The sequence below is a fragment of the Sapajus apella genome, unplaced genomic scaffold (genome assembly GCF_009761245.1).
Source record: "Sapajus apella isolate SASKATOON/1434 unplaced genomic scaffold, GSC_monkey_1.0 scaffold71, whole genome shotgun sequence".
Lineage (NCBI taxonomy): Eukaryota > Metazoa > Chordata > Mammalia > Primates > Cebidae > Sapajus > Sapajus apella.
The window spans coordinates 2,211,423-2,227,237 of NW_022437011.1; the positions used below are offsets into that span (position 1 = coordinate 2,211,423).

General features: G+C 38.9%; 1 protein-coding gene and 1 long non-coding RNA gene across 6 annotated transcripts in view; both read left to right on the forward strand.

Annotated features, from left to right (window-relative positions):
- The window catches only part of CSNK1A1 (casein kinase 1 alpha 1), a 60,455-nt gene extending 52,219 nt beyond the window's left edge, over nt 1–8,236 (forward strand). For all 5 annotated transcript variants that reach the window (XM_032250261.1, XM_032250263.1, XM_032250264.1 and 2 more), the window contains one exon: nt 5,693–8,236. In XM_032250261.1, the coding sequence (XP_032106152.1) occupies nt 5,693–5,700 (8 nt within the window). In that variant the 3' untranslated portion in view covers nt 5,701–8,236. The remainder of the gene's footprint in view (nt 1–5,692) is intronic.
- LOC116531477 lies at nt 906–3,402 on the forward strand. The gene is made up of 2 exons (XR_004260441.1): nt 906–1,820; nt 2,931–3,402. It is a non-coding gene; the product is annotated as an uncharacterized LOC116531477 (long non-coding RNA).
- Nucleotides 8,237–15,815: the final 7,579 nt, after the last annotated feature.

Sequence of the window (15,815 nt, forward strand, 5' to 3'; positions counted from 1 at the left end):
GGTACACGCCTGGGGTCCCAGCTACTTTGGGAGGCTGAGGTTGGAGTATCACCTGAGCCCTGGAGGTTGAGGCTGCAGTGAGCTGTAGTCATACCACTACACTCCAGCCTGGGCAACAGATGAGACCCTGTGTCGCGAAAAAGAATTTTTAAAAGGTGCTTTTTGAATGCATTTTATCATTTGCTCTTGACAGAGTTAAATTTTCAGAGGCTTTAGTATTATTAAGTGTCATGAGTACGTTAAGCAAGTAAATCTCTAATGTAGGAAAATCCCTCAAATGGTAACATTTACTCATGTTTTATATGGTTATTTTTGAAAAATATATCTAATATTTCTCTAGTAAAAATGGTGTTGTTTTAGTAACTTACTAGGAATGTTTAAAGATTCTTTAAGTCTGGCTTATGTAGCTAATGTGGGCCTATTAAATAATAGACAGACTTTTGTCTTTGTTATATTCTTTAGGGCTTTTCAAATACTCCATTCCAAAGCCCATCAAAAGGTCAAGAAACAAGGCCTTTCCCTTTATGCCAATTACTATCTGTACTGCTTTTAAGGTTCAATTACCACAAGATTATAATTAATGTGTTTTTTTTTTTTTTTTTTTTTTTTTTTTTTGAGACGGAGTTTCGCTCGTTACCCAGGCTGGAGTGCAATGGCGCGATCTCGGCTCACCACAACCTCCGCCTCCTGGGTTCAGGCAATTCTCCTGCCTCAGCCTCCTGAGTAGCTGGGATTACAGGCACACGCCACCATGCCCAGCTGAATTTTTGTATTTGTAGTAGAGACGGGGTTTCACCATGTTGACCAGGATGGTCCCGATCTCTTGACCTCGTGATCCACCCACCTCGGCCTCCCAAAGTGCTGGGATTACAGGCTTGAGCCACCGCGCCCGGCCTATAATTAATGTTTTTATTCATGTTCAGAAGAAAAATACATACATTTCGCACCAACATACTTTGAAATCCATTTCTCTCCCTTTGACTATATGGGATTATCAAAAAAGTATTTTTCAAGACATTAAAAATAAGTAAAGGAAAAGGAAATATTTTTAGAACATTCAAAATCCAATGAAGTTCAGTGTTTCTTTAGTTGAGGGCAGAGGTGGAGGAGAATTTCGGAAGGTAGTGAACCCAAAGGTGGATTCTTACATAATTCTACTATTCTGTTCTCTAACCCATCTGTTTACTACCCTAACCATAGTTACCAAGTAGAGTTTTATTGTTAGTATAGGTAGCTATCAAAGTGTTGACATTCAAAGGAGATTACAAATGATTATTTTTCTATCAAATGGACCGACCATGTCCACAGTATTCCTTGAACTACCTTCCAGTTTTCCTGGGCTGCATCTACCATTTATGCCTAGTTTAACTTTTTTCTGACTTCGCCAATTGCTGCTAGGAATGTGCTGGTCATTCAGCAGCACAACCAGATCACAGGGGAAGATCTTGAAATATCTGGACGAACTGATCGGTCTGAATACACTGCCCTGAATACACTCAATTCAAAGAAGTGCCAGGGAACTACATCTTCTTGCTGAAGCCTTGAATTTTTGTCAGATTTTCTTTACTGTGGACAGTAAAGCTGGAAAGAAGATCTAAATAACCCAGCTGGAAATGCAGATAGATGAAAGTGCAAGAGTTGGTTTGTGGTCATCTGGAGTCCACGTCTCCAAGGCTGCTGGACCTTCAAATTTTGCAACTTGTTAGATCTTCTGGATGATAGCACAACTGTTAGAAGACCTGGAAGAATACAGTGTTGCTGGGACTGAGTGGTGTTCAATGAGACCATCTACCAGCTGGGGAAAGAATTAATTACAACAGGTATTTTAAAACTCTGTAACATCAGAAATGTGTAGCAGAATGAATTCTGTTATAAGGAAGACAGAAGAATTCAGTCTGTTTTTTAATGCTGTTTAGGAATGATGTATACTCCCTATACTTAAAAATTGTCATTTATCTCATTTGTAGTGTTAAAAACATAACTTCCATTAGTTTCTGTAGGGAAAGAAGAATTATAGGGTTTGGTTTTTTTTTTTTTTTTTAATTTTTCTTTAACTTTAGATACTGCCAATTTGATTTAAAATTCTCCAAGCTTAATTATGTGCAACTAAAAGAACCACATAAGTGGCCAGGCACTGTGGCTCTCTCTTATAATCTCAGCATTTTCGAGGTGAGATGGGAAGATCACTTGAGCCCAGGAATTTGAGAACCACGTGGGCAACATAGGGAGACCTCGTCTCTATTTTAAATAATTAAAACACACACGCACGACCATGTTATAGGAAAAGTTAGTATAAATGACATAGCATAATGAATATTATATTCAAAATAACTTTTAAAAAGTTGTCTTGTAAAAATGTGAAGGGATCCTAATTTCAGAAGCCCCATCACAAACTTACAAGCCTTAGTACTACATAAATATCCCTTTGAACTAGTGTCTGGTTCTGATTTAAAAATCAGAAACATCTGAAGTTAATTTATAAATGACAACAGATACACACTGTATGGGGAGGCTGAGGTGGTAGGATCTCTTCAGCCCAGGAGTTATAAGTCTAGCACATCGAAAGAAAAACAACGCATACCTTTTATTTATTTTTTTTACATATAGGTCTCACTATGTTGCCCTGGTTTATTTATATGTATAAATATATAAATATATATGTTATACCCAGGAATTCCTGGCATTAGGTGATCTTCCTTCTTCAGCCTCCCAAAGTGTTAGGATTACAAATATGAGCCACCTGTCTGGGCCAGAACATACATTTTAGATTTCAGACTGGGGGGTGAGCAGGGATAAATCTCCTTGTTAGTTACATAAAAATATATTTTTTTTCTTTTTGCAGATTTAAAAAGTAATTTAGCTGTTAACTTCTTAATCATCCGGCTCTGTTTTAACTTTTTTCCATTCTCTCTCTCTCTCTCTCTCTTAAGGACCAAAGGGATTCATTCCTCATTTTAACTGATACTACAATGAAGATGGGTTCTTGAACTTTTGGAAGCCTGGATAAGCCACCTAATCTGCAAGATAAAAAAACAAAAACTAATACATACTGGAGAAAATAATGCTTAGTACTTGAAGATTGAATGTTGAATACCTAATTGAATATTCCTATTGACGTTTTTTCTTTTTTCCTAAACATACTTCAGAAACATCTTAGGACAGTTGACTGGAAAAATGTTGAACCCTTGGTGGAATAGCATACCATTGACCCATCTGAAGAGTTAAAGCTGTATTTTTGACTGCTCTATTCTACCAGAATACTGTTAGGCTAGCCTTTTACCGGTTTCTAAACAATTGTAATCATTTATTGACTCAGCAGTTCCTCAGACAACAGGCTAAAAGATGTACAGATGTATTTCAATTTGAGTTTCCCTGATATTAAAGGCATAAGAGTTTCTTAGTGTTTTGACTGACAATGTAACATGTTTCCATTTTAGTTTGTTAGTGATGGTGGTTTTTCCGTTTGAAAGCCATTTGGTATATTCACCATAATGATTAGTTTAATACGATTACATAAGAAAACTATGATAAAACCCAGCAATTTTAGTAATTGTGAAAACATGTTTTTTTTAATTGTGTTTAAGAATAATTGCAGGACTTAAAACCAAATTCTGATGGGGGAAGGGCCATTTGTGTTTAATCCTTAGATTCTTAACCTGCATAGCTTATCCTGCCTTGTAATTTTTTTTCTTAACTCCCTAACAAGAAGCTTGAAACTTATCCTGTATTTTAAAATTGAAATTAGGGTATAGTCAGATTTTTTTTTTTTTTATTAAGGGTTTGGTTTGACAGCCTTTAAAAGAAAGCTTTGCCTCGATAATACTTCTTCTTCTTTTTTTTTTTTTTTTTTTTTTTTTGAGATGGAGTTTCGCTCTTGTTACCCAGGCTGGAGTGCAGTGGCGCGATCTCGGCTCACTGCAACCTCCGTCTCCTGGGTTCAGGCATTTCTCCTGCCTCAGCCTCCTGAGTAGCTGTGATTACAGGCATGCGCCACCATGCCCAGCTAATTTTTTGTATTTTTAGTAGAGACGGGGTTTCACTGTGTTAACCAGGATGGTCTCGATCTCTTGACCTCGTGATCCACCTGCCTCGGCCTCCCAAAGTGCTGGGATTACAGGCGTGAGCCACCGCGCCCGGCCTCGCTAATACTTCTTAATAACGTGCATCAAATAATGTTCCCTGTGGTGAAATATATTGTCAAAGTTTTGTTATCTTTCATTTTTGGCATTTGCTTCTTATGGACTTAGTACCCAGGCAGCAAAAGATCTATTATGTATCTACTCTGTTGTATGTTTACTATTCTTTCCCTCCAAACAGGCATATATTCATAATAAGAAATAAACATGAGAATTATTTTATTTCTCCCACAAAGCCCATGGGAGATAGCTCAACAAATGTTTAAAAAGTAAATAAGGCCAGGCACAGTGACTCATGCCTGTAACCCTAGCACTTTGGGAGGCCATGGTGGGTGGATCACGGGGTCAGGAGTTTGAGACCAGCCTGGCCAACACAGTAAAACCCCGTCTCTACTAAAAATACAAAAATTAGCCCGGAGTGTCGGCAGGCACCTGTAGTCCCAACTACTCAGGAGGCTGAGGCAGGAGAATTGCTTGAACCCAGGACACGAGATTATGGTGAGCCGAGATTGTGCCACTGCACTCCACCCTGGATTACAGAGTGAGACTCTATCTCAAAGGGAAAAAAAGAAGAAGGAAAAAAAAAAGGAGCAGTTTGTGATTGAGGAAAACTTGACCTAGGTTAAAGAAGTAAGGAGAGATTGGAGTGGGCTAGAAGGAGCTATAGTTTCTAGCTCATATGTAAGGAGCTGGGGACAGAGGGGTGCCTCAGAGTGGGTGTCTGGTGAAAGGGAAAAAGGCGCCTAATGGATTTTCAGGCTATTGCTGAAAATTTTCTCTGTTTGCCTTTAGATGTAGGTAAACTGTGCAGTTATGACCTGAAGCTTCTTGTATTCAAACTTGGCCTAGGGCTTATATAGAGGCCCTAGGGTCTACTTGTGGTGGAGGAGGGAAGTATGTGCAGAATATGTAGGCTTGAGAAGAAAATAAATCCAGAAAAGCATCACTTGCTTATCACAAAACCATCTTTCTAATGCAGCTGGTAAAGAAGTTTCAAAGGTCTATCTAAGGTTTCTCTACAGAAATACATGCTTCTCTGATCTTTGATTAGTAAAATAATTTAGATAATTATGCCTTGAATGCATTTATTATTGAACTTACCATTTTAATTTGTGTCAGAAATAATGTGCAGAAAAGTTTTTGCTCATGGTAGGATTAAAATTGCGTTCTTTAAAGTGAAGCAATCTGTTTTTTGTTGATTTGATAAATATTTGAGTGCATAATATGTTCTAGGTACTAAAAATACAGAAGTGAATAGCAACATGCTCATTTGAATTACTGATAATTATTTTAGTATGCTGAGAGGCTTTGAATTCATTGTACCACTCCTTCCTAGAGTCATTCAAAACAGAAAAACTAGTTTTAAGTATAGATTTCATGTTTTTCTGTTTTAAAAGGTTGAGCTAATGCTTTTCACAAGAGACAAAATAACATGAGCCACTATAAAGTAATTATTGGCTCAGTTCCACCCAATTTCCATATTCTGGGTGTAATTTAAAATTTTTAACTTGGAATTTTAACATTTTGTTTTGTTTTGTTTTGTTTTTTTTTACCAGGTTTCTAAGCATGAACTGAGGAACAGAAGAAGCAGAGCAGATGATCGGAGCAGCATTTGTTTCTCCCCAAATCTAGAAATTTTAGTTCATATGTACACTAGCCAGTGGTTGTGGACAACCATTTACTTGGTGTAAAGAACTTAATTTCAGTATAAACTGACTCTGGGCAGCATTGGTGATGCTGTATCCTGAGTTGTAGCCGCTGTAATTGTGAATATTAACTGAGATAGTGAAACATGGTGTCCGGTTTTCTATTGCATTTTTTCAAGTGGAAAAGTTAACTAAATGGTTGACACACAAATTGGTGGAGAAATTGTGCATATGCCAATTTTTTGTTAAAACCTTTTGTTTTGAACTATACTGCTTTGAGATCTCATTTCAGAAGAACGGCATGAACAGTCTTCAGCCACAGTTGTGATGGTTGTAAATGCTCACAATTGTGCATTCTTAGGGTTTTTCCATCCCTGGGGTTTGCAAGTTGTTCACTTAAAACATTCTTAAAATGGTTGGCTTCTTGTCTGCAAGCCAGCTGATACGGTAGCAACCAAAGATTCCAGTGTTTGAGCATATGAAAGACTCTGCCTGCTTAATTGTGCTAGAAATAACAGCATCTAAAGTGAAGACTTAAGAAAAACTTAGTGACTACTAGATTATCCTTAGGACTCTGCATTAACTCTATAATGTTCTTGGTATTAAAAAAAAAAAAAACGAAGCATATTTGTCACAGAAATTTAGTTAACATCTTACAACTGAACATGTATGTATGTTGCTTAGATAAATGTAATCACTGTAAACATCTATATGATCTGGGATTTTGTTTTTATTTTGAAATGGGAGCTTTTTTGTTTACAAGTTCATTAAAAACTAAAAACTGTTTCTGTAAGGAAATGAGATTTTTTTTTAAACAACAAAAATGCCTTGCTGACTCACTATAAAATAAAAATCTCCCCAATTTTTTGATAGACTACTTTAAGCCATTTGTTACATGGTATTCCTTTGCAAGTCAATTTAGGTTTCGTGTTAACTTTTCCTTTAAAAAAAAAAAAATCTAATTCTTTTGTCTGAAGGGGAAAGGCATTCTTTCATTTTTGTTTTTTTATGACTTGCAGGCACAATATCTAGTACTGCAACTGCCAGAACTTGGTATTGTAGCTGCTGCCCGCTGACTAGCAGCTAGACTGATTTTGAATAAAGATGAAAGCATTAAAGGGTTTTCCTATAAAACGTTTTTCTTTAAAATACTTGTGAAATGGCTATAAGCAGTTGACTTTCACCCTTGGAGAGCATCACACTGTGTGAGGTTCAGTGATCGTTGACCCTCCCCAACCCCTCCTGCTTCTTTATCTGTCTTTATCTGTGTGCGTGCGCTTCCTCTCAATTTTCTTTGCACGCTCATTTCTTTTTCTCTGACCCAAGAGAAAGGAAAACTTACTGATGATAATTTTAAAGTAGTGTAATTTATTCATTTATAGCATGTCAGGATAAATTAAAAGAGCATTTGTCTGGAAATGCTGCCAGGAGCCTATTGTGTAAATGTAGGTATTTTGTAAAATAACATTGAAATTGTAAATTGACACGTGTTTGGTCAGATTGTGTCAAGTTTAATTTGTTTTGTTTTCTTTTTTCTTTTTTTTCTTTTTTTTATTTGAAAACTACTTTAGCAATAATTAATTCCATGATTATCACATTCTGCCATTAAGGGAGATAGTACCGTAATACTGAAGAAATCTTATTAAGTCTGAACTTTTGGGGTAGGCAGCTTTTTTGTTTCTTTTCTATCCACCCTTGTCAGTTGAGGTATTTGTTTCTTGACTAATAAACCCTTTGATACTTTTAGCCAGAAATTGGTCTCATAAAGCTATTTTTGAGTATAGTTTGTGTAAAATAAAACTGTTTAGCTTTGGTAATAACTTTTCCAAGCTGAACTCCCTCTAGCAAGATATTTTTCAGTGCTTTTCTTTACTATGCACTTAGACTATGCACTTTTTCTGAAATATTTTTGTAACACTTTTTTGTATTTTTGCCATTTGAAAAGGTTGTGGTGTAGTTGGTCTGTAATTAAGTTGCAGATTTAAAACTGCTGTTAGCTTTGTAAATCAAAATATAGGTGTTTTTTGTCCTGGTATATCATCATTCCATCTGCAGCTGGAGCTGGAATCCCATTGATCTTCTAGCTACCATTCATTTTCTTCACAGTTCACAAAAGAAGAATGTGAAATTCAGTGAATGCTGTTACTAATCCTGTCGCGAGATGAATCTCATTTCACCAAAATTAAATTATGTTTTTCCGCTAAAATGATGATACAAGTTGAAGACACATCACTCTGAAATTGGAAGACCTCACCACTTAAGGCTCCACAGTGGCTTACTCAGCTGAACTCTAGGTTACTACTCTTTACTTTGTTCACCCATTGGGGGGTGCAGTTTTTTTAAAATGTTGGGAGATGGCCATTCTAACTACTGTTGAATGTCTCTGTTTTGGGAAGGTATAACAAGAAATAAAAAAGAATATATATGAAGGGAGAGACTGGTTATCTCCTCCCATATGGTTGTGCTTATGCTCTTACAGCTTACAAATGGATATTTCGAGGTTTGCTTTCACAATGCCTATCAACAAATATTTTTATTACGATTTTTCCTGTTTCTTCTAGTCCTTGCAGTACTCATACATGTTTTAAGCCGAGCATACTGTAATAATAAGTTTGATTTCATTATAATAAAAATATCAAACAAAAGGATTTTAGAACCCAAGACAATGAGCTAGTTTTCCCTAAAGTTTGCTGAACTATTAAGGAATATGTTTTTATGACCTGACTAGAATGAGCCATGGACATTTTTAGCTCAGCTGAAAAATCCAGCAGCATTTAATGCAGGTAAATTCCTCGGTTCTTTTCCAACTAGTGTAGAACAGTTTTGCTTTGACTCAAACTGGTATAAAGCATTATTTTAGGTCTTCTCTTTGCCAGTTTTTAAGCAATTATAACCATGTAATCAAGATGTGAAGGCATCTATATGAAGTATAGTAAAGAAGTGTTGTAAGCAGATAAATATATGTGTCCCAGGTATGCTGCTCTGTTTGAAGTGAGATTTTGTGAGACTATACTTTAAAATGCATTACCATTGCCTACATTTGGGGGGGGGGGGCGGTGTTTTTCCTCCTCAAAACTTCCACTTCTATTGTAACATTCTTAATGACAGTCTTCCTTTTTAGCAGTGTATGTTTGAAACAGCCAGAGATTCCGATGGACCAAGTGTAAATTGATCTAAGCAGGCCGTGTAGTTTGTATTGACTCATCAAACAGTATATTGTTCAAGTGAAATAATTTGTTTTCTGAAATGACTTGTTAGACCAGTTTTGAGGACATACTCAAAAGTAGGCTAATAATGGCTCCAGGAATGGAGAAATATGAGATGAACCTGGAACTTTCTATTATAATGCCAAACAGGAAATCCAAAAAAAATGGTGGATGGCCAGGTGCCGTGGCTCACGCCTATAATTCCAGCACTTTGAGAAGCTGAGGCGGGCAGGAGTACAATGCCAGCCAGGCCAATATGGTAAACCCCATCACTACTAAAAATACAAAAATTAGCTGCGTGCAGGGTGCTGAGGCAGAAGAATCGCTAGAACCTGGGAGGTGGGGGTTGCAGTGAACCGAGGTCGTGCCATTGTACTCCAGCCTGGGTGTTGCAGTGAGACTGCATCTCAAAAAGGGAAAAAAATGGGATACCTGTCAAAAGGACACAGAAACCACTTGAAGGATTTATACTTGCTAAATCTGTGTCAATTATCAAACTGGTAGCAACATTACAAGTTACTAAGATACCATGATTCCATATTGACATTGAAATGGAGAGAAGGGAAAGCTCTAACTTGAAATAGAATGTCAGCTAATTTAAGGTGAAATGATTTATGTGTTAGAAAAATCACCATTTTGCAAACTATAGTTTTCAGAATCCTTAATATATGTCATCTCTTTTATTCCTTATAACAGTAATAAGGCAGTTATTGTTACTCCCTTAAGGGTTAAAGAACTTTCAGAGCCGGGCGCGGTGGCTCAAGCCTGTAATCCCAGCTACTCAGGAGGTTGAGGCAGGAGAATTGCCTGAACCCAGGAGGCGGAGGTTGCGGTGAGCCGAGATCGCGCCATTGCACTCCAGCCTGGGTAACAAGAGTGAAACTCTGTCCCAAAAAAAAAAGAACTTTCAGAAAAGTGGGACTACCCAGGGCAAGGCATCTTGGTAATTATTAGGCTTTGTAGAGCCAGGACCTAAACCTGATTTTCTTTGCTTCATGCAGTTAAGCCATGGGGCTCCTCTTGTTATTCCACCCTTTTAAACCCAGAGATTGATAAATTAGCCATCATTTACTGAGTGCCATGCACTATTCTAAGTGCTTTACATGTATTTGCCTAATCCAGCATCCTGTGAAGTACATCCTGTCTCCATTTTACATATGAAGATACCAAAGCACAGAGTTGGCGGGGAGATAGTTATATCCATTTATTTATTGAGACGGGGTCTTGCTATCTTTTGATTGATTGAGGGGAGATAGTTATATCCATTTATTTATTGGGACAGGGTCTTGGTATCCCTTTATTGGTTGATTGATTGATTGATTGATTGAGACAGGGTCTTGCACTGTCGCCCAGGCTGGAGTGCAGTGGCATAATCACGAGTCATGCAGCCTTGACCTCCCAGGCTCAAGCAGTCCACCCACCTCAACCTATCAAAGTGCTAGGATTACAGGCCTGAGCCACCAAGCGTGGCCAGATTCTTAACTAAGACCTTAACTTTACCCTTTCAAAGTAGTTTACAGTGTCTTAACTACCTTACATCAAAGTATACATCAAATAGAATGGCAGCCTGGAAAGATTTAACATCTAGAATGACTGGGAGGTTGGGCAAGTAAGATTTCTTAAATTGCAGCTGTTTTCACCTTAGACATGTTGCATAATATTTTCATTATCAAAATTAAATTGACTAGAAGTGGAGTCTGCTGAGTTCAGATATAAAAATTTTGGAGTTAGAAAATTGTGCTTGACCGAGTGCTGTGGCTCATGCCTATAATCCCTGCACTTTGGGAGGCCAAGGTGGGCGGATCACTTGAGGTCAGGCATTCGAGAACAGCCTGGTCAACATGGTGAAACCCTGTCTCTACTAAAAATGTAAAAATTAGCTGGGTGTGGTAGTGTACGCCTGTAGTCCCAGCTACTGGGGAGGCCGAGGCAGGAGAATCACTTGAACCGATAACAAGCCACTGCATTCCCACCTGGGCGACAGAGCAAGACTTCATCTGAAAATTATGTGCTTATATTGCCTCCCTTACCCCTCATACTTGGGCAGGGCAAAGCCCGTCTGTAATAAGCAAATGGATAGTGTCTGCATCTATCCTCAACTTTACACAAACTGAAATATTTTTATTCTTGGAGTATTTTTGAACTAAGATCCAGGCACTACTTTGTGTATGATTTGAGAGTAATTGTGGGCCGGGCGTGGTTGGTCATGCCTGTAATCCCAGCACTTTGGGAGGCTGAGGCAGGCGGGCCACAAGGTCAGTAGTTTGAGACCAGCCTGACCAACATGGTGAAACCCTGTCTTTACTAAAAACACAAGCAGCCAGTCATGGTGGCACGCACCTGTAATCCCAGCTATTCAGGAGGCTGAGGCAGGAGAATCTCTTGAACTTGGGAGGCAGAGATTGCAGTAAGCAAGAGATCACACCACTGAACTCCAGCCTGAGCGACAGAGCAAGACTCCATCTTTAGAAAAACAATAATAATTGTGTATGTTCTACATGCGGTGCTGGATCTTGGTCCTTTGGCCTTCAAACAGCAAAAGTTTGCCATTCCTTAGGTAGGAGTCTTTAAACTCCCTTCACCCCTCATCTATATCTATTTACTAAAATATAGAAGCACTCCACAAAATGCAGGTCCAGGACAGAAAGAGGCAAATTATCAGGCTTTTAACTAATTTACCCACTGACATGGTTGGTCATTTTGTGGCTCATTAGTGGAATCTGTATTTAGAAGCAAATGCTAGAGGTCACTTTAGTTTCTTAGAAACCAGTTAACAAATATGAAGGCCAAAAAGATGTGTAGGTGTGGTCAAGCTCCCCAAACAAGACTAGAACCCAGGCCAAATACTACTATTCACATTTAAAGGTAATATATATTTTCTAGGGGCACACTTAAGCCAAGGCAGTTTTTTAATGCATTTATTAGCCAACCTTTACCTAGTTATCAATACTTCATATATGTGGTGATGATAGCAAAAGGAATATGTCAGCCAGTTTTATTGCTTCATGGTCTTATTAAAAATTGATTTATTTTCTAAAAATCACCTTAAAATTTGTCTAAAATGGTTAATATTTGGACTTAAGATAGATATTCATATCTACAAGAGTGGAATGCATTAATTAGGTTTGCAGTCTGCTACATAAAACCAAACTTGACCAAGTTATTTTTGCTCGTAGTTGCGAATTTTTCACTTTTAGAGCATTTCCATGCCCCTAGGTTTATATAGATTGTTCTGATATACCAGTGTATTCACAGACAGGGTGTTCTTTCTCATAGTTCTGCAGTACTTTTATAGCCTGTCATTTATGGAGCAGAATGTCTTAGGTAAAAATGTAGCCTTTTCTCAACATTACCATATTAAGTCTGCAATGCTGCTAATTCAGAGAAGCAAAATAGTTTGCATAACTGTTGGAAACAATTTTCTGTGGATTTCAGGCAGCCTGCCATTGGTTCTGTATGCCAATGGACAGGCACAAAGCTTGATGATAAAGTGCTGCATTAGATATTTAGGATCAGAAGAAAGGGTGGGGGTGGATATTTTTAGAAATTGCTTTTAACAGTTGCTAAGTAAATATTTTTCATTAATTGCAAAACTGGTTTGCACTGTGCTAACGTATGTAACTCCATTAAGAGCATGATGTTTTAGTCTACATTTAGACAGTGAAATCGATAAAACAGCTTCTAGTGCTTTTTGTGCCACCAAACAAAGGGAAACTAAATACTCGAGACAATTTTTTAAATCATTGACCGTCCTGCACCCGGCAAAATTGGGAAGCATACCTTACTGAGATTAACATAACGGCATGCGTGATTTTTTTTTTTCGCTTATGACAAGATGCAGTACCTACAAACAGTAGGGACTTGAGTTTTCAAATGCCAGACATTGTGCTAGTCCCTGGAAATTCAGGGGTGACAATTCGAGCAGGCCTATTTACAATATAGGGTGTTGCGGATACAGTACTCATGGGGCAGATGAAGACCAGAGAAAATAATCTATGAATTGCATCTGAAAGGATGAGTAGGCCAGGCGCGGTGGCTCACACCTGTAATCCCAGCACTTTGGGAGGCCAAGGTGGGTGGATCGCCTGAGGGCAGGAGTTCAAGACCAGCCTGACCAACATGGAGAAACTCTGTCTCTACTAAAAATACAAAATTAGCCAGGCATGGTGGTGCATGCCTGTAATCCCAGCCATTCGGGACGCTGAGGCAGGAGAATCGCTTGAACCCAGGAGGCAGAGGTTGTGGTGAGCCGAGATGGCGTCATTGCACTTCAGCTTGGGCAACAAGAATGAAACTGTCTCAAAAAAAAGAAAAAAAAGAATGAGTAAAGTTTCGCCAGATGGTGAAGACTCCTTGCCATGAGGAAATTAATCTTGGAGGAATGCTGGCAAAACACACCCACACGAATGATTTCAGCCAGCAGAGAGTACCCATTTCTTAGCACAGAGCCAAATGAGTGGCATAGTAAGTGTCAAAGGTTCACACCGGCTCAATAATGAGCATGCCTTCAGTCACAAAGATTTTAACCAAAAGTTTAAATAAGTATAAAGACTAAGAAAAGTTTAATCCAGGCCGGATGTGGTGGGGCTCACACCTGTAATCTCAGCACCTTGGGAGGCCAAGGCAGGCAGATCACCTGAGGTCAGGAGTTCAAGACCAGCCAGGCCAACATGGTGAAACCCTGTCTTCAAAAAAAAAAAAAAGTTTAATCCAGCTGTGACTCTATACAATGACAGTTTTATTGGTCTGTAAATCCTTGCAATGCCACCAAGGAGGAGATTGAAGAACAAAAGTGAGATCATAAATGATACTAATGTTAGGGGCAGAAGATAAGTAAAAACATTCAAGCAGCAAACATAAACCCAGCCTTAAGTGAATGTCAGGGGAAACAGTTTTTAGAGCAGGTAGCAGTCCTGAGGGTGGAATATTGATTTTTTTTTTTTTTTGAGACAAAGTCTCTGTCACCCAGGCTGTAGTGCAGTGGCACAATCTCAGCTCACTGCAATCTCCACTTCCTGGGTTCAAGTGATTCTCATGCCTCAGCCTCCCGAGTAGCTGGAACTACAGACATACACCACCACAGCTGGCTAATTTTTTTTGCATTTTTAATAGAGACAAATTTTCGCCATGTTACCCAGGCTGGTCTCAAACTCCTGTGCTAGACAGTCCACCGCCTTGGCCTCCCAAAGTGCAGGGATTATAGATGTGAGCCCGTGCCCAGCCTCAATTTTCTGATCAGTGATAGGAAGTTGGAAAACAAGTTCTTCATGCTGTCCCACCAAATCTAACCCTCTAAAAAGTCTTGTTCCTCATGCTAACAGTTGCTTCAATAACAACCTCATAAATTGGTGGTAAGGACTCAGTGGTTTCCATTACATATTGAAAGTTTGGATTTTAAGGCTGATAATCTGTCCCTATGGGATAAATCTATGTTGTCTCTTTTTTTCTGAAACAGGGTCTTATGCTATTGCCCAGTTTGGAGTGCAGTGGCATGATCATGGCTCACAGCAGCCTCAACCTCCTGGACTCAAGCATTCCTCTGCCTCAGCTTTCAAGTAGCTGGGACTGCAAGTGCACACCACCATGCCCAGCGATTTATTTTTATAGTCAGGATCTCTCTTTTGCCTGGGCTGATCTCAAACTCCTGGGCTCAAGCCATCCTCCTGCCTCAGCCTCCCATAGTGTTGGGATTACAGGTGTGAGCCACTGTGCCCAGCCTTAATGTCTTTTTTTTTTTTTTTTAAACTATTATCTGGAAGCACGGTGGTTTGTAGCCTTAATGTCTTTTTAAATGTCCTATCTTCAATCCATCCTTAGAGGAAAGTGTTCTATATTTATAACTGGACATCAGGAAGGAAAACACCGCACATTAATTTTACTCTGAATGATTGCCTGAGCCTTTTTATAAAGTCACATTTAAATGTGCATTGTCACCCAGGAGAATATCAAGCCTAACAGGAGGACTTTGCTGCTTGCAAAATCTGGAGATCCCTTACTCTGTGCTTTTTTGTCTCTGGATACTATGTTTGGAGTGGTGACAAGCTGAGATAAATGAGAAGACAGTGGTGATGCATGGAAAGTAAATAATGGGCTGGTTGACTCTCGAAGCTCTGGTCTTCCTCTGGAAAATATCCCACTCAAGGTCACAGAGCTTTTCAGTGGCAGGGCTACGAAAGAACTCAACTGATGCCCTTTTGGCCACTGAACTGCTACTCTAAGCACGGGGCAGTGATTTTAAGTGTGATTCCAGAACCAGCAGCACCAGCATCATCTGGGAATTTGTTAGAAATGCCAATTCTTATGCCTTGCCACAGATCCCCTGAATGGAACTTGGGATGGAGTCCAGTAATTTGTGTTTTAAGAAGAACCCCTCTGTCCCGGCCATCCCCAGGTGATTCTGGTGCACTACAGTTTGAAGAGCCACTGGCAAAAGAGAATGAGATCAGATGGGTGGCAGAATGAACTGGGAAGGGAACTGGTGCAAGACCTATTATTTGCTTCAGTATCCTCATCTAGAAAGAGGGAATAATCACCAGGTTGTCAATCTGCTGCTAGTCATGAGTATGGAATGAAGTCAAATACCGTAGGACTTGCCCTAGACAGTGGAGAGCTGAAGGCATATCTTAGCTTATAAAAACTGCTCATTTCTTCCCAACTGTATATTTGGTGACACGGTAGCTTGAAATTAGCTGTGGTGAGAAATTGGAAAACCCTACCATCAGGGCCTGCTTCTCAACCCCCAGCTGTATTAAGAGAAAATGTAAAATTCGTAGAGAAATCTGTTTTATGTATCTTTTTTTTTTTTTTTTTTTTTTTTTTTTTTTTTT